This window comes from Carcharhinus amblyrhynchos, chromosome 34 (assembly GCF_965287045.1).
Source record: "Carcharhinus amblyrhynchos chromosome 34, sCarAmb.v2.hapA, whole genome shotgun sequence".
Taxonomy (NCBI): Eukaryota; Metazoa; Chordata; class Chondrichthyes; order Carcharhiniformes; family Carcharhinidae; genus Carcharhinus; species Carcharhinus amblyrhynchos.
In genome coordinates this window covers 16,433,413-16,460,768 of record NC_137357.1, presented here as the reverse complement: position 1 = coordinate 16,460,768, position 27,356 = coordinate 16,433,413, and the positions used below count along the sequence as shown (strand labels likewise).

The 27,356-nt window shown below is 48.2% G+C and overlaps 1 protein-coding gene across 1 annotated transcript; it reads right to left on the bottom strand.

The window, feature by feature from the left end:
• Positions 1 to 1,941: 1,941 nt before the first annotated feature.
• On the bottom strand, positions 1,942 to 27,356 carry LOC145361364 (eukaryotic translation initiation factor 4E-binding protein 1-like). Its single transcript, XM_080217048.1, has 3 exons — positions 27,038 to 27,356; positions 4,153 to 4,326; positions 1,942 to 2,398 (listed from the first exon to the last, which is right to left on the bottom strand). Exons 1-3 carry the CDS (start codon positions 27,168 to 27,170, stop codon positions 2,367 to 2,369), a joined length of 339 nt encoding a protein of 112 aa, XP_080073174.1. The 5' UTR covers positions 27,171 to 27,356; the 3' UTR covers positions 1,942 to 2,366.

Sequence of the window (27,356 nt, the reverse complement as noted above, 5' to 3'; positions counted from 1 at the left end):
ATACACCAAGGGGCAGCACGGTGGTTAGCACTGCTACCTCACAGCGCCAGGGACGCGGGTTCAATTGCAGCCTCAGGTCACTGTCTGTATGGAGTTTGCACATTTTTCCCACAGTTCAAAGACGTGCTGGTCAGAGGATTGGTCATGCTCAATTTCCTTTTAGCGTCCAAAGGTATGTCAGTTAGGGTGGATTGGCCATGATAAATGCACAGGGTTATGGGGATAGGGAGGGCAGGTGGGGTGGCCCTGGGTCGGAGGCTCAATCAGAGATTTGGTACAATATTTGATGGGCCAAATGGCCTCATTTTGCACTGTGGGGATTCGATGATTCAGCTTCAGAATTGACACAAGGGTGCACTTTGAATCAGTCGTCTGTGCATTAGGACTGTGATCATGAACAGAAATTAAAGTATTCACCTGCAGTACATCTTCATCTTGAAAACTAAACATCGGTTTTCTCTCTCTCTCAGCGTGACAGAGCAGTTAGCACTGCTACCTCACAGTCACAGGGTTCGATTTCCGGCTTCGGTGATTCTTGTGCGGAGCTTGCACATTCTCCCCGTGTCTGGGTGTGTTTCCTCCGGCTGCTCTGGGGTTTCCTCCCATAGTCCAGTCAGGGTGCACTGGCCAATATTAAATTCTCCCTCAGTGTATCCGCATCGGGGCTGCAATGTGGCGACTTGGGGATTTTCACAATAATTTCAGTTGTGTTCATGTAAGCGTACTTGTGACTAATAAATAAAGTTCAAACTCAGCCTGGACATACACTGGCCTGGCACACTACGTTGCACTGCAGTCGCACTCAACAATAACAAACAAAATATTTCAGAATGGAGCTCGCATGGGATATCTCCAAATAATAAATCACATTAAGATGGTTCAGTTAACTGGAGCAATCTTCTACCTTGTGGCAGCATTCGTACTGAGTCTGAAGGTTCGTGCATTCCCAGGCAGTCCGGGTGATCACAGTAATAAGTCTCAATACCAGGTTAAAGTCCATCAGATTTATTTGGTAGCAAAAGCCTCTAGCTTTCGGAGCGCTTGCTGCTCCTTCGTCAGGTGAGTCAGAAGAGTCAGCAAGTGCTCCAAAAGCTCGTGGCTTTTGCTACCAAATAAACCTGTTGGACTTTAACCTGGTGTTGTAAAGACTTCTTACCGTGTTTACCCTAGGCCAGCACCAGCATCTCCACATCAGTCCGGGCAAAACCAGGCTATCTCTGAATCCTGGGGTGACATCCGACAGGACGCTGGAGCCCAGTTGGTTTGGGTGGCCTGACCTTATTCTGTGGGACGTGGGAGCCCAAAAATCCTCTCCTGCCCTCCCATAGTAAGAACAGGCCTTCCTCTGAACTTGCACAAAGGTAGCAAATGGAAGGAGCATGAATTTCAGTCTGTCCATCATTTCAGAAGTCCTGTAAGCCCACCATATGGTTTCTCTCTCATTCTCTCTGGGAGGGAAGAACACCAAGACAGGAAAAACACGGCAGGATTTTACTGCCCCGCTCAAACGAGACCAGAAAATCCCCCCAGAGGACCACAAACATTGCTGTTGTCTCTCCCTTGCTCACTCCAATTTCATTGCAGGGCATGGTGATAGAATTTGGGTGACAAATGCCAGTCTTGGCAGGATTATTCAAATGCACCAGAGTTTAATCAGATTATGCTAACACTGGGAAACTAATCTCAGCGATGAGTTCCGGAGTCTCCAAGATAAGGTCACGAGGTAGCAAGAGGATCATTAATTCATTACAACAGGGGCAAGAGAGGCAGTTTTAACTCCAATCAGCACTATTTGTCTCAATTAGTATGGTGTCACATTGTGTGCGCACAATGGGGCAGAGTTACGTGCTGCAAATATCTTGGATTAATGCATCCTGAATGAGGCATTCTGGTAAAATTGCGAACTGTATGAGACCAGACACAACAACTTCAGATTACTTCATTTTGTTTTATTTTTTTTTGTTGGTTCTCTCTCTCTTCCTCTCTCTTTCCCTCCCTCCCACCAAGAATTACATCTCTGAGAAGTTAACCTTTAGCCTTGATTACCAAAGGTGTACAAATTTTGAAACCCAGATTAAACAGATGAAGAATCCGAGAGTGGCCCCCTCTCTTGACAATGCCCATCACCAAATCGGAACAGTGAATGCTGTCCCAGGCGGCACTTGACTGCTCACAGCATTTACACAATGTGTCGTCTGCGGCCAGGTCGAAGTGGGTGGACTCCGTCAGTGGCAGGCAATGTTTGCATATTCTTTTTTGTTTTAAGTGGAGCTGGTGGTTTCGCGAACAGCTGGGCTGACCGACAAGCCTAGCTGAAGATGGTCCAGGGTCCAAGTTCCCATTCACTGGAAACCATGAGGCGTGACTTAAATGTCCATCTCAAATTGGGCGTCATCTCCTGTCGGAGGGAAAACAAAACAAGAGCGGCTTTCAGTGACCTCTTCAATACTGCAAGGTTGGAACAACAATCAAGATGACACTTGCATTCCTGACTCTTCCCTGTGATTTACCCCTCATCACTAAAGTTTAAAGTTTATTCATCAGTTGACTTACATTAACACTGCAATCAAGTTACTGTGAAAATTTCCAAGTCGCCACACTCGGGCGCCTGTTCGGGTATACTGAAGGAGAATAAAGCACAGCCAATGCACCCTAACCAGCACGTCTTTCAGACGAGAGAGGAAACCGGAGCATCTGGAGGAAATCCACACAGAGAGGGGAACAATGTGCAGACTCCACACAGTCGCCCAAGCCAGGAATCATAACTCCCCACCCCATCTACTCAGGACAGACTCGCCCTGACAAACTTCCAACACCTCATAATATGCCGGGGGAAACAAAGTGCAGTAACCCATTGGACCAGGGACAAGACAGCTCAGCATGATCCGATTCAATGTTACTCACAAGCATAGACTTTACAGGATTAGCAACAGTCTCTGCTGATGACCGCTGCAGAAAAGCAAATTAGTGTGGATGCTGGAATCTGAAATGTAAAAATGCTGGAAAATCTCAGCAGGTCTGGCAGCATCTGTAAGGAGAGAAAAAAGCTGATGTTTCAAGTCCAGATGACCCTTTGACAAAGCTCTGACAATGGGTCATCAGGACGCAAAACATTTTTCCAGCATTTTCTCTGTTGGCGTCAAACAAATTCTCACGTCTTCTGGGAGCCAGCTCCACTAGAATTTTGACAAAACTTCTGCAAAGCTTTGAACTGGACACTGTTTCCGATCAGCATCTCCCCCACCAAGTCCTATTCTTTCAACTCCCGAATGGTCAATGTGCCAGGGGAGGACAAGGAAAATGCTTCAACAGATACTCTGAAGCTCTCCTTAAGCTGCAACTGCATTGACATTAACGGCTAGGAGGAGCCTTTTGCTCATCGTTCAAAATATTGGTAACTTGTTCATCGAGCTCCATCACACTTTGAGTTACAAAGCCTGAAGAATGAGGCAGTGCAGCAGACGGCAAAGGAAGTAGAAGGAATCAAATCCTGCAGTCCAGATCCCACTGCCTCACGAGACATCCCAAAGATCTGCAGGGTAAAGAATTGGTCTTTTGGGCAAAATGAATACCCACTGCAGGACATCTTCCTCGACCTGAGGGAAAGCTGATGAAGACACGATTCAAAGCTTTTAAAATCTGTTTATTCGTGTCACGAGTAGGCGAACATTAACATTGCAAAGAAGTTACACATTCCAGCGCCCGTTCGGGTATACGGCCGAGCAATCTAGCACGGCCAATCACAGAATTCGTACAGTGCAGGAGGAGGCCATTCGGCCCATCGAGGCTGCACTAATAATCCCACCCACACTCTATCTCCATAACCCGATGCATTGTACCCACTGACACAAAGGGGCAATTTCATTGCCTGACCTAAACATTTTTGGAGTGTGGGAGGAAACCGGAGCACCCAGAGGAAACCTACACAGACACGGGGAAGAGTCCGCACAAACAGTGACTCAAGCCAGGAATCGAACCCAGATCCCTGCCGCTGTGAGGCAGCAGTGCTAACCACTGTGCCACCATGCCTTCAAGTTTGGATGAATTGAATCAACAGTGACAGTACTGATGTCTTAAGTGGATAGCATAAGCTTACCAGAGGCAATCAGTTCTTCACTGAAACCCTATCAACACGCTGCTCCCACTACTTACCGCCTGCTGCCTTCTCCTCATGGCTGTTCACATGATTTGTTGCTGGCTTTGCCTTCTCTGCTGTATTCGGACTTGTGACACCCGGGATATTTGGAAGATCACGTGGAGGTGTCCTGGCAACCGGGGAATTGCGGCATTCCATGAGGAATTTGCGGTCATAAATAATGCGGGTGCCTGCAACATAAAAGCAACACAGTGATCAGAACTACAGGGAGTGAATGTTCTCCATGAAGGCAGGTGCAGGTGTTACAGACTTGGGTCAACGTTCAGTCAGGCTATGCTACCGTGAGAAGAGGACACTCGGTGTTTGAAACGATTTTTATCCACAATAAAGCAGGGTGCTGCAGGTTGGAACCCAGCAGATCCTGTCATTGACAGGATGTCTTCAATCAGCCATGAATCCAGGCCATGAAATCTGTGTGGCAACACCTTCCACCTTGTTGCCATGACAGACTGAGCATGAGAAAACATTCATCAGTTCACTAAACACTCGGCTCATTCAAAAAGGGCTGATTGCCTTCAACACGTTCTCTCCGAGAGACAGCATTTCAAATGCTACATCCAATTAGCACCACAGTCCAATCCAAAGATGTGCAGGTTAGCATGGATTGGCCAGTACTATGAGGATGTGTCTAGGGCGGTGGATCGAGGAGAGCCGGTGGATGTGGTCTTTCTAGATTTTCAGAAGGCGTTTGACAAGGTACCTCACAAGAGGTTATTGCAGAAGGTCGAGGGACATGGAGTTGGGGGTAGGGTGTTAGCGTGGATAGAGGATTGGTTGTCAAATAGGAGGCAGAGAGTGGGGGTCAACGGGTGCTATTCGGATTGGCGGATGGTGACTAGTGGAGTGCCCCAGGGGTCGGTGCTGGGGCCTCAGCTTTTTACCATTTATATAGATGATCTGGAGGAGGGAACCGAGTGTAGGATGTCGAAATTTGCTGATGACACCAAGATTGGGGGAACGGCAAATTGTGCGGAGGGTGTGGAGAGTCTGCAGAAGGATCTAGATAGGCTGGGCGAATGGGCCAGGAAATGGCAAATGGAATTTAATGTTGGCAAGTGTGAGGTGGTCCACTTTGGTAGGAAGAATGGTAGGAAGGACTATTACTTACGTGGCGATAAACTGCAGCAGGCGACGGTGCAGAGGGACCTCGGGGTCCTTGTGCATGAGTCGCAAAAACCCAGCTTGCAGGTGCAGCATGTGGTCAGGAAGGCGAATGGGATGCTGGCCTTCATCGCGAGGGGGATTGAATATAAAAGTAGGGAGGTCTTGCTGCAGCTGTATAGGGCATTGGTGAGGCCGCAGCTGGAGTACTGTGTGCAGTTTTGGGCGCCGCACCTGCGCAAAGATATTGTGGCCTTGGAGGGAGTGCAGAGGAGGTTTACTTGGCTGATACCGGAGTTGAGGGGGTTGAGCTATGAGGAGAGGCTGAATAAACTAGGCTTGTACTCGTTAGAGTTTAGAAGAATGAGGGGAGATCTCATTGAGACGTATAAGATGATGAATGGGATGGATAGGATAGAGGTGGAGAGACTCTTCCCGCTCAAAAAAGACAGTAGGACTAGGGGGCACAGCCTCAAGATAAAGGGGGGGCGGCTTAGAACGGAGTTGAGGAGGAACTTCTTCACTCAAAGGGTGGTGAATCTCTGGAATTCTCTGCCCGTTGAAGTGGTGGAGGCTGCCTCGCTAAATATTTTTAAGACGCGGGTTGATGGGCTTTTGATAAGAGAGGGGATTAAGGGTTATGGGGAAAGGGCGGGAAAGTGGAACTGAGCCACGACAGATCAGCCATGATCTTATTGAATGGTGGGGCAGGCTCGAAGGGCTAGATGGCCTACTCCTGCTCCTATTTCTTATGTTATTATGCTAAATTGGTTCATAGTGTCAGGGGGCATTAGCAGGGTAAATGCACGGGCTTATGGGGACAGGTCTTGTGGTCAGTGCAGACACAATGGTCTCCTTCTGCACTGTAGGGATTCTATGTTCTCAAGTTCTTGCTAATCTTGTGGCCAACATTGGCTACATTTGCTTTCCATTTCCTACTCTCAAGTTATCACGGTGACACAGCGGTTAGCACTGCTGCCTCACAACACCAGGGAGCCGGGTTCGATTCCTGACTTGGGTCACTGTCTGCGCGGAGTCTGCACATTCTCCCCCCAAGTCTATGTTGGTTTCCTTCGGGTGTTCCGGTTCCCTCCCACTGTCTGAAAGACGTGCTGGTTAGGTGCATTGGTCATGCTAAATTTTCCCGCAGAGTAGCAGAAACTTCAGTGTACCCATGAATCATAAGGACTTGGTTTGCAGGTGCAGCACGTAATTAAGAAGGCAAATGGAATTTTGTCCTTCATTGCTGGAGGGATGGAGTTTAAAAACAGCCAGATTTTTTTGCAGCTGTATAAGGTGCTCGTGAGGCCACACCTGGAATACTGTAGATCGTTTTGGCCTCCTTACTTGAGATGTGGTATACTGACACTGGAGGGGGTGCAGAGGAGATTCACTGGGTTGATTCCAAATTGAGAGGGTGGTTTATGAGGAGAGATTGAGTAAACTGGGACAATACTCACTGGAATTAGAAGGATGAGGGGAGATCTTATAGAAACATATAAGATTATGAAGGGAATAGAATAGCGGGAGATTGTTTCCACTGGCGGGTGAAACGAGAACGAGGGGTCACAGCCTCAAAATAAGGGGAAGCAGATTGAGGAATGAGGAGGAACTTCTTCACCCAAAGCATCGTGAATCTGTGGAAGTCCCTGCCCAGTGAAGCAGTTGAGGCTACCTCATTGAATGTTTTCAAGACACGACAGATAAACTTTTGAACAATAAAAGGAATTCAGGAGCATGGTGAGCGGGTGGGTAAGTGGAGCTGAGTCCACAAAAAGATCAGTCATGATCTTATTGAATGGTAGAGCAGGCTCAACGGGCCAGATGGCCTACTCCTAGTTCTTATGTACAGGTGCCGGAGTATGGTGATTCGGGGCTTTTGACAGTAACTTCATTGCATTGTTAATGCAAGCCTACTTGTGACAATAATAAACTTTAACCTCTTTCAGTTTTGGCGAATTTTGTTTGAGTGCACGACTGTCATGAGGAACCTTACCCTGCAGATGCTGACCAGTTTCAGCAGTAGCAGACAGACATAAGAGGGAACGATGTAATGAAATCAGATATTTGAAAAGCAGGTCTGGTAAATACAATCCTTCAAACACAAATCAAACATCCTGTTTCCAATGAAGACACAGGAAAAGTTTTGTTTTGAAGTTTCTCACCAAGCCCAGCATGCATTCTCACACAGACATCTGCTTCCTTTCCCAGACACAGCCAGTGTTATCAGTTGAAGATACAAAGTTTTTTTTAAATTCATGTGAGTGTTGCTAGCTGGACCAGCATTTATTGCTTATCCAATTGCCCCTTGAGCAGATGGGGGTGAGTCACTTTCTCGAATGGCTGCAGTCCATGTGGTGTCAGTGCACCTACTCTGTTGTTCGAGATTTGACCCAGCGATGAAAAGGGAACAGGCTTATGGGGAGGAATCTTCTGCTCTTGCTGATGGCAAACTTGGAGTCAGAAAGGGCCCATGTGCTTCAAGGGCCTGTGTGCGACAAGGTAGTTAGCACTGCTGCCTCATAGCACCAGTGACCCGGGTTCAATTCCAACCTCAGGTGACTGTGCACATGAGGTTCACACATTCTCCCTGTGTCTGCGTGGGTTTCCTCCAGGTGCTCTGGTTCCCTCCCACACTCCAAAGGTGTGCAGGTTAGACGGACTGGTGATGCGAAATCGTCCCTTAGTGTCCCACAATCTGCAGGTTAGGGGGATTAACAGCGTAGATATGTGGGGTTATGAGGATAGAGCCTGTGTGGGATTGTCAGTGCAGATTCAAAGGGCTGAATGGCCTCCTTTTGCACGGTAGGGATTCTATAATTAGGTGGGATACTTTCCAGGTGACCCATCAAATGTAGTCGTAAAGTTGCCAATGAATGGCCACTGAAGGGCTCATCCTGCCATCACTACTATGATACTGTGAAGTCCACATCAACTCCATTGGCAAGGGGAGCCTTGATCCAAGTCTCTGCATGAGAAACTGGACATGGGGAAAGAGATAGTGGGGGGTGGTCACACTGAGATGCACCCCCTGCCCTGACTGCTGACCTCCTACAGCCTCACCCAGTGACCCCTCCCCACCTTAGCTGTGACCTGAGTTGCTACATGATCCTGGGGCTCCAGTAAGTGTTGGTGCATTTCCTGCAACATCCATTACCTCCCTGCCGCACTGCTGAGCACAAGAACCGCTGACCGCTGGTTGACTGACAGCTCTGGGAAGAAAAGATGATCATCCCCAGGGTCCAGGTTCAGGGAAAGGCCAATTGGTATTCTCAAGGCTGCCAAACTGAAAAGAGGCAACACTGGTCTCTTGATGCCTCTCCAGTCAGTAGGTGAGACTCCAATGAGATTCCGCCCAGATCAGGATGGTGAGATACTTGGAAGAAAAAGTTGCAGATCAACGTGTCTACATGCCCCTGCTGCCCTTGTCCCTGAGGTAGCAAGTCTGTTGATAGGACTTTATTGAGTTGGTGCAGTGCACCTCGTGCATTGTGCACATTGCTGCCACTGTACATTGGTAGTGGAGAGAGTGGATGTTGAAGGTGGTGGGTGGGGCACCAATATGTGGGTTGCTTTGTCCTGGATGGTGTCAAACTTCTTGAGTGTTGTTGGAACTGCACTTATCCAGGCAAATGGGGAGTATTGCATCATGCTCCTGACTTGTGTCTTGTAGATGGTGGAGAGGCTTTGGGGAGTCAGGGGGTGAATTACTCACTGCAGGACTCCTACTCTCTGACCTGCTCTTGTAGCCGCAAAATTAATGTAGTTGATACAGTTACCTTTCTGGTCAATAGGAGCCCTGTATTTTGATGGTTTGAGATTTGAAGAAGAGGAGCTGGTTAGACTCTCTCTATTTGGAGATGCTCATTGTCTGGTGTGCAACTGGACAGTGTCCAATTCTCGTCACCGCACTACCAGAAGGATCTGGAGGCTTTGGAGAGAGTACAGGAAAGGTTTACCAGGATGTTGTCTTGTATGGAGGGTATGAGCTTTGAGGAGAGGCTGAATAAACTGGGATTATTGTCCCTGGAAAGATGGAGACTGAGGGGCGATCAGATAGAAGTTTATAAAATTATGAGGGATATCGATAGGGTGAACAGTTGCAAGTTTTTTTCCCAGGGCAGAAATGACAATTACAAAGGAGCACAAGTTCAAGCTAAGAGGGGAAAGGTTCAGTGGAGATGTGAGGGGGAAGTTTTTTTCAAAGAGAATTGGTGGGGGCCTGGTATGCAATGCCGAGTGAGGTGGTTGAGGCAAATTTGTTAGCAACATTTAAGACTTATTAGGATGGACACATGAATGAGCGATCAACGGGGAATCAAGGGATATAAGTGGTTAGTTTTGATGGGACAACATGACCGGCATATGCTTGGAGGGCCAAAGGGCCTGTTCCGATGCTGTACTGTTGTTTGCTCTTTGGTTATTTGCCATTAATGACCGTTGCCACTCAGCAGTCCAAGCCAAAATGTCCAGCTCTTGCTGCCAAGCAATTTAATTCTGCAGTTGTGCACAAGTACCAATGTGGTTTCTCTTTCTCACACACCCATCTGCTTCCACAGCTTCAATCAATGAACACACACACACACACACACACATACATACACACACGCTCAGTAAAACGTGCAAAGCAATATTCTGCCATTTGTAATGTTACATAATCAAGCCTTTTTTTGCAACAAAACAATCTGTTATCTGGTATCAGAAAGTCCACTGATGGGTAATGAACGGTTAACTCAAGCACTGCTGATCTGTCTTGTGACAGAGCAAGGCTTGAGGCTTGAGGATGGAAGATTAATGTGATAAAAAAGAATTATTATATCAAGTGTGCAGGGAGGTGTTTTCTCCTGTGAGGCACTTTCCTTTGATCACTGTCCCTGGTAACCAGGGAGATGCAAAATGAATATTTGTACAATACAATGCTGTCCAGAACAAAGACAATTACAGCACAGGAATAGACCCTTCAGCCCTTCAAGCCTGCACCAACCATGCTGCCCATCTGAACTAAAACCCCCCATCCGAATTAAAACCCACCATCCTTCCACGGACCATATCCCTATATTCCCATCCTATTCAATTATTCATCAAGACGCCTCTTAAAAGTCACTATTGTATCCACATCCACTACCTCCCCCGGCAGCGAGTTCCAGTCACCCTCTGTGTAAAAAATCTGCCTTGTACATCTTCAAACCTTGCCCTTCGCATCGTTAACCTTTGCCCCCCCTAGTAATAGACTCTTCCACCCTGGGAAAAAGCTTCTGACTATCCACTCTGTCCATGCCCCTCATAATCTTGTAGACTTCTATCAGGTTGCCCCTTAACCTCTGTCATTACAGTGACAACAAACCAAGTTTTTCCAACCTCTTCTCGTAGCTGATGCCCTCCATACTAGGACTGCAGGTTCTTCCACATTGCCCAGTGTTTTTGCTGGGGTATCTCTCCGCGAATCTGTCTGCTGGGTATGGGAGTAAACTGCATGTAGAGTGGAGGTGGAGTGCTTGGGGGTGATGGGGGGGGAAATGGAGAACCTTGCAACCAATTCGTTAATCAACACAGATGACTGTATGCAATGAACCCAATCCTTTGCCATTCTGTTCTGAGGATTTTGGACCATGTTAGGATATGGGATAGTGACTGACTCACATCAGTGAGGAAAGGTATTTGACTTCGATCAATCCACTTGCAGCCTCTATTTCCACTGAGCCACTGACGAGGTCTGTCCCATAATGCTGATTAAGATCTGGTGGCTGGGAATCAAGAGCTATTTGAAAACTGGGCACCCGTTCAAACCAATGTTGAACCAACAAACAGGAACTCAAGGTTACCAAGAAACATGATCCGCTTGAAGATAATATTCAAAGACATCACTTAGCAACACCTGGAAATGCAGAAATATTTCCCTGAACTCTGAGTCTGTCACCCCAAAGTTAATGAGACATACTCCAGAAAAGCTTTCACTGCAAATTGAGCAATCGCCTCCCTTTTCCATGATGTCGATACTGTGCAATTGTAGATCCTGGTCACATTTATTCTCCAGGAAGAGTCTGCCCACTTCAACCATATCGATTTGGGTCAAGATGTGGCCAGAATGCAATGAGGTAATGCTTATAGTGGGGCTATCAGCATTTGGAGGATAAAAGAAAGGCCATGCAATGTGATCAAAGAATGCCATGGAGGAATCTTACGCAAGGATATTTTGGCCTTGGGGGGAGTGCAGAGGAGGTTTACTAGGCTGATGCCGGAGTTGAGGGGGTTGAGCTATGACGAGAGGCTGAATAAACTCGGCTTGTACTCGTTAGAGTTTAGAAGAATGAGGGGAGATCTCATTGAGACGTATAAGATGATGAATGGGATGGATAGGATAGAGGTGGAGAGACTCTTCCCGCTCAGAAAGGACAGTAGGACTAGGGGGCACAGCCTCAAGATAAAGGGCGGGCGGTTTAGAACGGAGTTGAGGAGGAACTTCTTCACTCAAAGGGTGGTGAATCTCTGGAATTCTCTGCCCGTTGAAGTGGTGGAGGCTGCCTCGCTAAATATTTTTAAGACGCGGGTTGATGGGTTTTTGATAAAAGAGGGGATTAAGGGTTATGGGGAGAGGGCGGGAATGTGGAACTGAGCCACGACAGATCAGCCATGATCTTATTGAATGGCGGGGCAGGCTTGAAGGGTGAGATGGCCTACTCCTGCTCCTATTTCTTATGTTCTTATGAATCACAAATGAATAAGTGATGAAGCTTCTGTACTGAAATATCCCAGCTTTAACATTTTGTCTGTGATTAAATACCTCAGGCACTCTCCCATATACTGTACTCTCTGAAACAGTACAGATAAAGGTACACTCAGCAGAATGGACAGGAGTGATGATTCAGGTCCATGGAATGTGATGTGTGTGCATATATGAGCACACACATGTGCATATTCGTGTTTCCAATCACTGTGGTTATGGCTGCGTGACACTACTGCTCCAATAAGGTAAACCGTTCCTTAAAAAAATACAGCACAGTGGTAAGCACTGCTGCCTCACAGCACCAGGGATCCGGGTTCAATTCTGGCCTTGGGTAACTGTGTGGAGTTTGCATCTTCTCCCCGTGTCTGTGTGGGTTTCCTCCCACAGTCCAAAGATTGGTTAGGTGGATTGGCCATGCTGAATTGTCCCTTAGTGACAGGTGGATTAGCAGGGTAAATATGTGGGGTTATGGGAATAGGGCCTGGGTGGGCTATTGCTGCTGCAGGTTTGATGGGCTGAATGGCCTCGTTCCATACTGTTAGGATTCCATGAAAATATCATGGATTCTGTTGAAATTGATGCTGAAAATTATTTAGGTCAGGCATCCATCTGTGCAGAGACAAACAAATGTAATGACTTAGATCATGGGCTTCGCTGTTCGCATTGTACTGTATCCTGGAGCTGCACAGGATGAACACGAAGTCTTACCATTGACCCTGTTGAAAATTGTGTTGGATGCCTTGGGAACCAAAGAGGTGCAAGATTATGAAATGACATTTGTCGAGATGCAAAATCAATCTGTGATGAAATGGGTATGGGTGGGCGTCAAACTGCCACAACATCACAATGTTCAGACCAACTTGCAGAAACATCTCCATCGTCTTCACTGGTTAGCAGCCAAATAGCTTGGTTAATAGCTGACTTGACTTAAGATGCAGAAGAAGTCTCATTTTGAAAATACAAACAGCATTTTGCAACGGATGCAGCGTCTGCTTCTTGAGACACCGGGCAGGACCTTTGCCCTGATATGGAGGTGAGAACAGGAGCAGGCAGGTAGCAGGACCTTTTGGTGGGTATCGAGGATAGAATGGCTCCCCAGTTTAATGTAATTGAAAGGTCAATCATCCGAGGCTGACTGGCATTCACCGTGTTGCTGCTTGGAAACAGCCTCTCGACAGCAGGCTTTGATTCCATGACCACAGCTGTACCTGCAGGCTGTCCAACGGAGATGCACATTTGGAGTATTGTGAGCAGTTTTGGGTCCTCTATCGAAGGAAGGATGTGCTGGCGTTGGGAAGGTTCACAACAACGATCCCAGGAATGAAGAGCTTGTCATATGAGGAACGGTTGAGAATTCTGGGTGTGTATCTGTTGGAGTTTAGAAGGATGAGGGGGGAATCTTAGGCAAACTTGCAGGAGGCCTGGATACAGTGGACATGTAGAGGATGTTTCCACTGGAAGGAAAAAGAACCAGAGGGAACAGCCTCACACAAAAGGGATGATCCTTTAAACAGAGATGAGGAGGAATTTCTTTCGCCAGACAGTGGTGAATCTGTGGAACTCTTGGCCGCAGAAGGCTGTGGAGGCCAGATCATTGAGTGTCTTTAAGACAGAGATAGGTTCTTGATGAATAAGGGGATCAGGGGTTATGGGGAAATGGCAGAAGAATGGGGATGAGAAAAAAAAAATCAGCCATGATTGAATGGCAGTGCAGACTCAATGGGCTGAGTGGTCTAATTCTGCTCCGATGTCTTATGGTCACACTGTGGTCAGATAGCAGTAAAATAACCAGTTTATTTCAGCTCTGTTCTAGTTGCTGGGAGTAAATGTAAAGATGGAGGTGCTCATGCAGCTGAACTGGCAGGTTGCAGCTCCACTTGTGGTCCACGGCTTTCGACAGATGCCCCCCAGCTTTAACAGGCCACCCACCATCCTTCATCAGAGCCCCCGCGGCCACAACTTGACAAATTCGGGTCCAAAAAAAAACAATCACTGCTGAGTGACTGCACCCAACAAAGGGTTCTGTCAAGACCCCCATCTGACCACGACACTGGGGGTCCCAATAAAAAATTCTGCCAAATGTTTCTCCCAAAATTCACATTTTCAACATGAACCCACCATCAAGTGATAGTTGGTCTTGTATAGAATCACAGAACCCAAACAGTACAGAAGAAGGCCATTCGGCCCATCAAGTCTGCACCGACCACAATCTCACCCAGGCCCTCATCCCGTAACCCCACATATTTACCCTGCTAATCCCCCTGACACTAGAGTCAATTTAGCATGGCCAATAAACCTCACCCACACACCTTAAGAGAGTGGGAGGAAACCGGAGCACCCTGAGGAAACCCACACAGACATGGGGAGAAGATGCAAACTCCACACAGTGACCCAAGGCCGGAATTGAACCCAGGTCCCTGGTGCTATGAGACAGCAGTTCTAACCACTGTGCTGCCCTGGCAGTTTGAATGGGAAGATTCTTCGACAAGTGCAGGATGCAAGGGTGGTTACAAGTTGTTTTTGTTCTTGTTGTCACAAATGCAAAAGCCGTCACTGCTCTGTTGTGAACTTTCTTGTTTACTCATTCAGTAGGTTCTGCCTCTCAGCCAACTCTGTAACATGTGGCACAAGGCACACTATGAAATATTTCACTGCTGTTAACCAGAACTGGAGACAGACCGAGACTTCTCCGTCCACAGAAAGGTGCAAGGGTCAACCTGAATCTCAACTCGAAGCCTCATTTCCAACACATCTATTCACAAACAACAGGCCACAGCCATTCTGGGTGAGGTGTATCAGCAAAACCAGTGTGCCTGAGGGAACAGCCAATTATCACAGAGTTCCAAATGGAAACAATTTGGAGCCCGGCCAACACCGAGTTGAGGAAGGATGTGAACTCTGTGTGAATTGTCCATCAGGCAAGCTTGAGGGATAATGTGAACCTTGACATTAAAGCACAATCGTGAGCACCGTGAAATGCGTGTTCTTGTTAACTGTGTTCCAGGTGGTGGTGTGATAATTCAGCCTCACTGCCAAAACCAATTATTTGGTTTAATCATTTTACAATCTCTCATAACATTGTGATTTTCACAGAGATTGTAAAATGGTGACACAGAATAACTGACCTTGGCAGTGTGACTGAATCATCACACCAGCTCTTAGAACACACTTATCAAAAACACACATCCAGACTGGAATGATTCTGAGCTGTTTTCCCAAGTTGCCCTTCTGAGGAGAACAGTGCCAGCTTCTCCAATACTGAATCCAAGATTTCGCTACAAACTGAGGTCCCTCATCCCTGGAATCACTGGCGTAAATCTTTTCTGTGCTCTCTCTCTCTGGTGCATGAACATCTTTCCTCAAGTGTGGTTCCCAGAATTGGGCACAAACATCCAGCTGATCCATTTCTTCACACTTCTCTACACAATGTCAACGCCATGTGTCTATCCATTCCACTTGCCTATGACCTCCTGAAGCCTCTCATTTTCCTCCTCACAGCTCATCATCGTTCTTCAGTTTGTGGCATCTGCAAATTCCGAAAATGTGCCACACCTGGCCCAAGTCTAGATGGTTCACATGGTGAACAAGAAAAGCAGTGGTCTGAATACTGAACCCTCAGAAACCCCACCAAATATCTTCCTTCAGTCCAAGGAACAACAGTTCACTCTTACTCTCATTTCCTGTCACCTGGCCAATGTTGCATCATGCTGCCATTGTTGCTTTTACTCCAAGGGTTTCAACTTTACTGACAAGCTGGTATATACCATTTTACAGACTATCTTTGAGAAGACCATGCACACCACAAACAAATAAACAACAGGTTACTTTATCTTGCTCGTCAACCCCCTCTGTCACCTCATCAAACAACTCAGTCAAACTGCACTGAATCATAGAATCCCCACAGTGCAGGAGGCTATTTGGCCCATCAAGTCTTCTCCTACCCCAATCTCACCCAGGCCCGATCCCCATAACCTCATGCACTTATCCTAGCTAGTCCCCCTGAAACTGAGAGACAATTTATCATGGCTAATCCACCTAACCCCCACATTTTTGGACTGTGGGAGGAAACTGGAGCACCGACGAAACTCACACAGACACAGGGAGAATGTGCAAACTCCACACAGTCAGTGGCTCGAGGCCGGAACTGAACTCGAGTCCCTGGAGCTGTGATGCAGTAGTGCGAACCACCACTGTGCCGCCCTAGTAAAACTGGATAGAGTTTTCCTGAATTCATCCAAATTTGTCCTGGTGACTGGTCAGTTTTGTCTGAATTATCTTATTTTTTAAAACAAACCTTTCAAATTATGTAGGGGTGGATTGCAGAGAAGTAGAGAGGAGTGTTTCCATTTATGGGCAAGCCCATGAGGTCATCATTGCAAAGTTGTGACTAAACAAAATCCATAGGGAATTCAGCAGAAATTTATTTACCCAGACAGCATGAGAAGGTGACACTCACTGTCTCAGGGAGTAGCTGAGGTATGCAGCGGAGATACATTTAATGGGAAGCTACATTATGCCTGAAGGAGAAAGGAGAAAGGTTATGTTGATAGGGTGAGATGAAATAGACATTCTTTCTGGCTGTATCACAGCTTGGTATGGCTCCTGCTCTGACCAAGACCGCAAGAAACTACAAAGGGTCGAGAACGAAGCCCAGTCCATAACGCAAACCAGCCTCCCATCCATTGACTGTCTATACTTCCTGCTGCCTCGGCAAAGCAGGCAGCATAATCAAGGACCCCAAGCACCCCAGAAATTCTCTCTACCATCTTCTTGCATTGGAAAAAAGATACAAAAGTCTCAGGTCACGTACCAACTGACTCAAGAACTGCTTTTTCCTTGCTGCTGTCAGACTTTTGACTGGACTTACCTTGCATTAAGTTGATCTTTCTCTACACCCCAGCTATGGTTCTAACACTACATTCAGCACTCTCTCATTTCCTTCTCTATGAACAGTATGCTGTCTTTGTAGCATGCAAGAAACAATATTTTTCACTGTATGCTAACACGTGACAATAATAAATCAAATCATCAAGCATCATGTGGAGTAGAATCGCTAGCATGGAGAAGAACTACCGAATGGCCTGGTACTTTGCTGCAGACGTCATGTAAGTTCACAATGGATACACATGACAATACTTCAAAACACTTAAACTGGCTTTGGGAGATTCTGAGGTGGCGTAAAGTGTGATGTAAATGTACATCTTTTCATATCCGACACTCTGCCTCTTCACCAGAGCCACTGCAACTCTGCGAAAGCATGGAATGGCGCGCTCTCATCTGAGCAATAGTTTGCAAATGACACAAAGACTTGAATAATGTGTCAGATTTCCTTTTCTTTTGACTCTGGTCTGTGAGTCTCCTGTTCAGGGTTTTTTGGGAGACCCTAAACCCATCCATTCAAAAATGATCTGGATGTGGCCCAAAGTCCAATCATCTCCAATTGAGGGAACTGGGAATCAGAAAGAATGGACAGCCTGAACTCTGCCTTCCTTCAGGTCTTGTCATCACAGAATGGTTGAACTTGCCTCGTTGTGGACCGAATAACATCGAGGACGAAAGAAGGTTCCATTTGGCTTCATATACAACACAGGGTTGATTGTTGTGAAGCCTCTTGTGCTCAGGTTTTTGGGGTCAGACACAGAGAAGACACGTTCCTCTTTCCTTCGTGCTCTGCCACTTTTTGTTTGGCTCTTGAAAAGTGAGCCACTTCTGAGTCACAAGCTTGTGGAAGACCCACTCCAGCGACTTGAGCACAAGTTCTGGGTGAACTCTCCCGTGCTGCACTATTGTATATGCTTTTTGACGAGATATTAGTCTGAAGCCAGCCAGCCCTAGATGAAAGATTGAGCTGTCTCAAAGAAGGTTTGTTGTTGATTTCATTTATCATTGTCACATGTATTAACATGGAGTGAAAAGTATTGTTTCTTGCATGCTGTACAAAGCATACCATTCCTAGAGAAGGACACAAGAGAGGGGCAAAATGTAGTGTTACAGTCATAGCTAGGGTGTAGAGAAAGATCAACTTAATGCAAGGTAAGTCCATTCAGAAGTCTGACAGTAGCAGGGAAGAAGCCGTTCTTGAGTCAGTTGGTATGTGACCTCAGGCTTTTCTATCTTTTTCCCAGTGGAACAGAGTACCTTTTCTCACAATATTCATCCTTCAAGCAATGAAGATTCTCTGGTCATTATCAAGTTGGCATTTGTTGTGTCACATTTCCTCTATTTTAACAGCAACCACACTGAAAACTGCTTTACTGGTAGATTAGGGAGTGCTTTGGAACGAGCTGCAGTCGGGAAAGGCACTGTATGAAAAAGCATGTCTTCTGGACTGAAAGGTGAAGACAAGTCATGCTGGCAAGATTTTGGAGAAGTGGCTGGCAAGATAACAGCGTGAAGCAGTGGTCTACTGCTGTAAAAGATGGTGTGAAAAATGCATTGCAAAGAGTTCACCTAACATGGCCTGTGATACCTCCATTCAAACAAGATAGTGCAGAGGTTCTCTTGTGTGAATTACATAAATTGCATAAATACCTCAAAGGCAGATGAACAATCTGTAGTTGGATATTAACAGGATCAAATGCAAGGAAGCAATCTTTAAACTGCACACTGGCCTACTAGCAAGAAGAGGGATGCACACAATTGCTGACCAATGGTCTACAGTTTATAACTAGAGCAACTTCATAAGACTGTTGTTCACGTGTTCGAGCATTACTCAATGGTCAAGGACTGCCTTATTGAGCAATGCCTTGCCCAACGGCCAGATCTGTGCCCTCAATCATATCACCGCACCCATGTGTATGTTTAATGCAGACAGTGTACTTTTCCACAGGGAGACAAAAGCTATTTTTAGCACTGTAGAGTACCCCTGCTGTTTGTTTTTTTGACCAAGTGTATTTTCCCAGGGAAATGACGACACCACATTACCATGCTTGTTATCCTGCTAAGAACTGCTGGATCAGACTCCTGGAACTCCCTCCCTAACAGCACTATGGGTGTGCCTACACCACATGGACTGCAGCGGCTGAAGAAGGCAGCTCACCACCACCTTCTCAAGGGAAATTAGAGATGGATGATAAAGCTGGCTTTGCCAGCAATGCCCACATCCCACGAATGAGTATGAAAAAGCTCGGCAGAGGCCATTATTGGTCAAATATGTGGTGGAATTTCAGTCACATCGCCCTCCCTCAAGGTAAACATTCAGCCCGTGGGGTGGCACGGTGGCACAGTGGTTAGCAGTGCTGCCTCATGGTGCCAGGAACTCAGCTTCAATTCAGCGTTGGGTCACTGTGTGGACTTTGCATGTTCTCCCCATGTCTGTGTGGGTTTCCTCCGGGTGCTCTGGTTTCCTTCCACAGTCCAAAGATGTGCAGGTTATTTGATTGGTCATGATAAATTAACACTAATGTCAGGAGATTAGCAGGGTAAATATGTAGCGCTACGGGAATCGGGCTTGCGGCCAGTGCAGATTTGAAGGGCCAAACGGCCTCCTTTTGTACTGTCGGGATTCTATGATTCTAACCTGTTGAGAGCTTTTCAAAAACTCGTCCAGCCATCACACTCACTTTAGAAGATGTGTGAGCTCTCAAACTGCTGCATTTATTGAGTTCAATTGCTATGGTGAGACTCACCCCATGTTAATCCCAATGTCACAGCCAAAGCACTGCATGGAAACTAAACAACTTTACTGTACTCTGTTCCAGGACAGTCACAATCCCATCACCGACACAGACTGGGGCTATACTTATTGGAATTCAGAAGAATGAGGGGAGGTCTTACAGAAACATCAATTGAGGGATTGAGTTTAGGAGACAGGAGGTAATGCTGCAACTTTGTAAGACCCTTGTCAGACCCCACTTGGAGTACTGTGTGCAGTTCTGGTCGCCTCACTACAAGAAGGATGTGGAACCTATTGAGAGGGTGCAGAGGAGATTTACAAGGATGTTGCCTGGATTGGGAGGCATGCCTTATGAAGATAGGTTGAGGGAGCTAGGTCTCTTCTCCCTGGAGAGACGAAGATGGAGAGGCGACCTGATAGAGGTTTATAAAACGTTGAGAGGTATAGATAGGGTGGATTCTCGGAGGCTATTTCCCAGGGCTGAAACGGTCGCTACGAGAGGACACAGGTTTAAGGTGCTGGGGAGCAGGTACAGAGTAGATGTCAGGGATAAGTTTTTCATGATGTGGGGGATTTTCATAATGTCAGGGATAAGTTTTTCACTCAGAGGGTGGTGAGTGAGTGGAATCGGCTGCCGTCAGAGGTGGTAGAAGCAACCTCGCTTTTAAGAGACTTCTGGATGAGTACATGGGATTTAAAGGAATTGACAATTATCGATAGGCCTGGTACGTATGGATATGATCAGCGCAACTTGTGGGCCGAAGGGCCTGTTTGTGCTGTAGTGTTCTATGCTCTAAACATATAAGATTATGAAGGGAATAGTTAAATAGAAACAGGGAAGTTGTTTCCACTGGTGGATGAAACTAGAACTGGAGGGCATGGCCTCAAAATAAGGGGGAGCAGATTTAGGACTGAGTTGAGAAGGAACTTCTTCACACAAAGGGTTGTAAATCTGTGGAATTCCCTGCCCAGTGAAATGGTTGAGGCTCCCTCAATGAATGTTTTTAAGGCAAGGATCGATAAGTTTTTGAACAGCAAAGGAATTAAGGGTTATGGTGACTGGGTGGGTAAGTGGAGCTGAGTCCATGAAAAGATCAGCCACGATCTTATTGAATGGCGGAGCAGGCTCAATGGGCCAGATGGCCGACTCCTGCTCTTAGTTCTTATCTCCAAGAACGTACGGAGCCTCCTATGTGCCACAAATGACAGCACTGTAACCTACAAACAAGCTGCATTATCAGCTTCGCTGGGAACCCTGCTCTCAGCCAGCTAATTACATAACAACCTTTCAAGTGTTTGCAAATATTTGCCAATAAATACATGGAGGTTCAGAAGGAAGCCACTTGGCACAGGATGCCATTGCTGGCCTCTTCAAAGAGCAATTCAGTTCACCGCACTGTAGTTCATTTTTAAAAAATTCATTCATGGGACGTGGGTGTTGCCGGCTGGGCCAGTATTTATTGCCCATCCCTCGGTGCCCTTGGAGGACAGTTGAGACTCAACCATATTGCTGTGGCTCTGGATCACATGATTTTCTTCCCTAAAGGACATTAGTGAACTAGGTGGGTTTTTCCGACAATCAACAATGGTTTCATGGTCATCGGTAGATTCTTAATTCCAGATAGATTTTATTGAATTCAAATTTCATCATCTGCCGTGGCGGGATTCGAACCTGGGTCCCCAGAACGTTAGCTGAGTTTTTGGATTAATAGTCTCGCAATAATCCCACTACTCCCTGTAATAAAACTACGTCATCGCCACCCCTCACAGCGCAAGGACCATTCTATTGAATCACAGAAACGCTACAATGCAGGAGGTCATTCAGCCCATCAAATCTGCACAACAACAATCCCACTTAGGTCCTTTCCCTGTAATCCCACACGTTTATCCAGCTAATTCCTCTGACATACACCCACCCCCCCGACATTAAGGGGCAATTTAGCACGGCCAATCAACATAACCCATCCTTGGAGTGTGGGAGGAAACTGGAGCACCCGGAAGCAACCCACTCGGACATGAGGAGGACGTGCAAACTCCACACAGACAGTGATCCAAGCCAGGAATCGAACCCAGGTCTCTGGTGAGGCAGCAGTGCTGACCACTGTGCCACCCAAAGTTCTTCCCAAAGAGCCCTCCAAATCCTTTCTTGAAGTATTTCTCCAATTCTCACTTGAAAAGTTCCTGTTGAATCTGTTCCGCCACCCTTTCGGGTACTCTGCACACATTGCAGATAGTAACCATCCTCTGCGTCTCCTCATCTCACCTCCCCCGGGTGAAATGATGCAAGTCAAATCTCAATCAGTGCAGTGATTTTGAAAGCTGCTCCCAGCCACAGGATGTGGCGCAATACATTTCACTGCGGTGTGACGAAGGGATATTACTTTGAGCTTCTTGTGACACAGTTCAGAGGATGTTCTCTCTGTGTCTGGAACTGCCTAGCCACAAACGCACATACACTTCTAAGACACATTGCCAACCTCCCTTCCAAGCTGCACAAAGTGCCAATCTTATCCAAGACAAACAGCAGGCCAAGGACAGAGGAAAGCTAAAGATGAGAGGAGCAAGAACATCAGCGGCATAGTACTTTATTCAACCTCAAATATGGGCCTCACCTTATTCAATGTTTCAGAGATATTTCACTCATCTTTGAACATTCCTTGCTTCTGGGATGCATTAGTATCTAATACCAACAATGATCTGCATCTTTGTCCACTTGTTTGAAATATGCAGGCAACAGTTACCAGGCTTGAACATGTTCAATTGCCGTGGTTATTCCACAAGGCGGTGTCTGCCATGATTGAGTGGCAGCACCCTTGTCTCCCAGTCAAAACATTATGGACTGCAGGGAATGGGTTGGCACTCCCGTGCCATTGGTAAGGGAGTGCTACACTGTCAGCGGTGCTGTCGTTCGAATCAGACATGGAACCAAGGTTCTGCCTGCCCCATTCAGATGTGTGTAACAGATTCCAAGGCCACTATTTCTCCTCAGTTACCTGATCGATATGAAATCACCAACAGAGGTTCACCGGTTGCTTCATATCAGACTTGTCTTTGTGGAAACTTACTGTGTCCAAATTGGCCGCTGTCTTTCTGACATTACAACACAAAGACCCACTTCAGAAAGTACTGCATTGACTTGTGGAGCAAGTGCTGCAATAAAGTGACAGGATGTTCTCATACACCTGCAGAAACATCACCAACCATACAATCTACAGTGCAAAAGGAGGCCATTTGGCCCATCGAGGCTGCACTGACAACAATCCCACCTAGGTCTTGTCCTATCCCAGTAACCTCACATATTTACCCTTCTAACTCCCCTGACAAGAAGGGGTAATTTATTATGGCCAACCAATCTAACCTGTCCATATTTGGACCGTGAGACAAAACCGAAGGATCGGGAGGAGACCCATGCAGACACGGAGAATAGATGGGTACATCATCATTGTTGTACCCTGAAACTCATTTCAAACCACCTGCTTCGTTCAAGGTCTGTAGCCAACATTTTCCTGCCCCGACGCTTTGGTTTATGCCAAGGTAACCAAGGCATTGGGGGGGGGGGGGGGGGGGGAGGGAAGAGAGAGAGAGAGAGAGGAGGTGGAGGAGGAGGAGTTGGATACAGTGGGCATTGGCTATTCCTGGCTTGGGGGGGATTGTTTCATAAGTTACCCAGCATTCCACTGCTGGTCGGAAGTGGAATTAGTCAGATCAGCTCAAGGCTTGGCTGACTAATATCTAGAAAAATTGCAGCTTGTGCAGACACCAACACCACTTTCATCGCACAGATGGGAGAGAGGAAGTGCTTCAATTTCCCGACTTAGGAACCAGAGTGGTTAAGATTGCAACTGAGTGGGTCCAAAAGTCCATCACAAAAGGATGACCACTTACCGGGAGTTCAGAGAGAGAGAGAGAAGCAAGGCTGAAAAGGAAGCAAAATGTCGGTATACAGCATCTTTGACAGGCTTAACAATCACCTCAAACACAGACAGAATGAAGTGTATGTCACAGGAACAGGCACTGTTCTGGCAGCAGCTGTTTACAAACATAGTGAAAATGACATTCATCACAACCATTACTGCAGAACTCTTAACAATTAATGATTTAAATCTACACATTAGACGGCACAGTAGTTAGTGCTGCTGCCTCAGAGCTCCAGAGACCTGGGTTCGATTCCCGGCTTGGGTCGTAGGGAGTGTGAACTCCCTGTAAGTGGTCATCCTTTTGTGATGGACTTTTGGACCCACTCAGTTGCAGTCTGTGCAAAATCTGCACGTTGTCCATGTCGACGTGGGTTTCCTCTGGGTGCTCTTGTTTCCTCCCACAGTCCAAATGACGTGCTGGTTAGGGTGCATTGGCCATGCTAAATTCACCCTCAGGGTACCCGAACAGGCGCCAGAGTGTGGCGACTAGAAGATTTCACTCACTTCATTGCAGTTTTAATATAAGCTGACTTGTGACACTAATAAATAAACTTAATCTTAAACAAAAACAACGCAATGGGGTTTTAAATGATAGTCAAATCTGAGATTGTCTGAAATGCCAAAACAGCTTGAATCAAATTGTTATAATAACATATCGGCCAATTGATAGGAAGGATGAAGGGGGTGGCATGGTGGTTCAGTGGTTAGTACTGCTGCCTCACAGCATCAGGGATCTGGGTTTGATTCACGGCTTGGGTCACTGTCTGTGTGCAGTTTACACATTCTCCCTGTGTGTGCATGGGTGGGTTTCCTCTGGGTGCTCCAGTTTCCACCCACGGTCTGAAAGATGTGCTGGTTCGGCGCATTGACCCAATCAGGTGCCAGAATGTGGCGACTAGGGGAATTTCACAGAAACATCATTGCAGCGTTAATGTAAGCCTACCAGTGACCAATAATTAAACTTTAGTTTTAAGATTTTCCAGTAATCAACTTCATTAAAACTACATAGATCTCCAGAGTTTGGAACTTGTCATTATCACATTTGAATGCATAGAAACCTAAGAACAGTTCAAGATTGGGGAAATCAAAATCTTTCTGCAAGTTTGCGGAAAATGAGTTATTTTGAGGTTACAATCGAATTTCCGATTTTTAAACAATTGTGAAGTGGTTCTTGTGTAATCATGTGATCCTCACAATCACTCTCCTGCCTTGGGATCAACTCCCCTTGACTGTTAAGTTGTTTTTTTTTAATACAGTTATCAAGGGTTTCAGTGTGACGGGATTTGGGACATGGTTTAAAAATGGGAACACATTTTGAGAGTGTCCTGCTTTGAAAACACAATCACTTTTGGCAATTTCACCCATCCAACAAAGCAGATTAGCTCTGGTTCCGGGAACTGACATCCCGAGACACCATTCACATTTGCACCAATAATACTTCCAATTACATCATGTTCTCAGTTGCAGCAAAGTCATGAAACTGCCACCTACGACTGGGAGGGAAAGGGAGAGAGGGGGTAGAAAATCAGGGAGGGGAGGGCAATCAGCGGTGGCAAGGAGTGGGCACAGGGATCAGGGAGAGGGGAGGGAGGTATCAGTGAGGGGGGGGGAGGAGGGCATCAGTGAGGGGGGGGAGGAGGGCATCAGTGAGGGGGGGGAGGGGGGGGGAATCAGTGAGGGGGGGAATCAGTGAGGGGGGGAATCAGTGAGGGGTGGGAGGGGGGGGGAATCAGTGAGGGGTGGGAGGGGGGGGGAATCAGTGAGGGGTGGGAGGGGGGGGGAATCAGTGAGGGGTGGGAGGGGGGGGGAATCAGTGAGGGGTGGGAGGGGGGGGGAATCAGTGAGGGGTGGGAGGGGGAGGGAATCAGTGAGGGGTGGGAGGGGGGGGGAATCAGTGAGGGGTGGGAGGGGGGGGGAATCAGTGAGGGGTGGGAGGGGGGGGGAATCAGTGAGGGGTGGGAGGGGGGGGGGAATCAGTGAGGGGTGGGAGGGGGGGGGAATCAGTGAGGGGTGGGAGGGGGGGGAATCAGTGAGGGGGGGAATCAGTGAGGGGTGGGAATCAGTGAGGGGTGGGAATCAGTGAGGGGTGGGAGGGGGGGGAATCAGTGAGGGGTGGGAGGGGGGGGAATCAGTGAGGGGTGGGAGGGGGGGGAATCAGTGAGGGGTGGGAGGGGGGGGAATCAGTGAGGGGTGGGAGGGGGGGGAATCAGTGAGGGGTGGGAGGGGGGGGAATCAGTGAGGGGTGGGGGGGGAATCAGTGAGGTGGGGGGGGGAGTCAGTGAGGGGTGGGGGGGGGAGTCAGTGAGGGGTGGGGGGGGAATCAGTGAGGGGTGGGGGGGGGGGAAATCAGTGAGGGGTGGGAGGGGGGGGGAAATCAGTGAGGGGTGGGGGGGGAAATCAGTGAGGGGTGGGGGGGGGAATCAGTGAGGGGTGGGGGGGGGAATCAGTGAGGGGTGGGGGGGGGAATCAGTGAGGGGTGGGGGGGGGAATCAGTGAGGGGTGGGGGGGGGAATCAGTGAGGGGTGGGGGGGGGAATCAGTGAGGGGTGGGGGGGGGAATCAGTGAGGGGTGGGGGGGGGAATCAGTGAGGGGTGGGGGGGGGAATCAGTGAGGGGTGGGGGGGGGGAATCAGTGAGGGGTGGGGGGGGAAATCAGTGAGGGGTGGTGGGGGGGGGGAATCAGTGAGGGGTGGGAGGGGGGGAAATCAGTGAGGGGGAGAATCAGTGAGGGGTGGGAGGGGGGGAATCAGTGAGGGGTGGGAGGGGGGGGAATCAGTGAGGGGTGGGGGGGGAATCAGTGAGGGGTGGGGGGGGAATCAGTGAGGGGTGGGGGGGGAATCAGTGACGGGGGGAATCAGTGACGGGGGGAATCAGTGAGGGGTGGGAGGGGGGGGGAATCAGTGAGGGGTGGGGGGGGGGGAATCAGTGAGGGGTGGGAGGGGGGGGGAATCAGTGAGGGGTGGGGGGGGGAATCAGTGAGGGGTGGGGGAATCAGTGAGGGGTGGGGGAATCAGTGAGGGGTGGGGGAATCAGTGAGGGGTGGGGGAATCAGTGAGGGGTGGGAGGGGGGGGAATCAGTGAGGGGTGGGAGGGGGGGGAATCAGTGAGGGGTGGGGGGGGGAATCAGTGAGGGGTGGGGGGGGGAATCAGTGACGGGGGGAATCAGTGACGGGGGGAATCAGTGAGGGGTGGGAGGGGGGTGGAATCAGTGAGGGGTGGGGGGGGGGGAATCAGTGAGGGGTGGAAGGGGTGGGGGAATCAGTGAGGGGTGGGAGGGGGAATCAGTGAGGGGTGGGGGAATCAGTGACGGGGGGAATCAGTGAGGGGTGGGGGGGGGAATCAGTGAGGGGTGGGGGAATCAGTGAGGGGTGGGAGGGGTGGGGGAATCAGTGAGGGGTGGGAGGGGTGGGGGAATCAGTGAGGGGTGGGAGGGGTGGGGGAATCAGTGAGGGGTGGGAGGGGGATCAGTGAGGGGTTTGATTGGGGTAAGGGGATTGGGATACACCCCCTCCCGCCGGGCCTTACCTCCTGGGGTGGTGCTGAACAGGGTGCCCCCGGGGGTGGTGCTGTAATCCTGCGGTAGCTGCGCCGAGTCGCTGACGGTCACCCTGCGGCTGGGAATGGCGCGGCTCTCGGTTTTCTGAGCTGGGCCCGACATGTCGGCGGTGGCGATGGGGACCCGGGGTCACTGTCTCACTCACGCACCCCCCTCACTCACACACACACACCCCCTCACACACTCACCCTCACACACACACCCTCACACTCACACAGGCCCCAGCCGCCCGCCAACAACAACAACATCCGCTCAGCCAGCCTCCCCGCGTCGCCTCATCATCGGAAA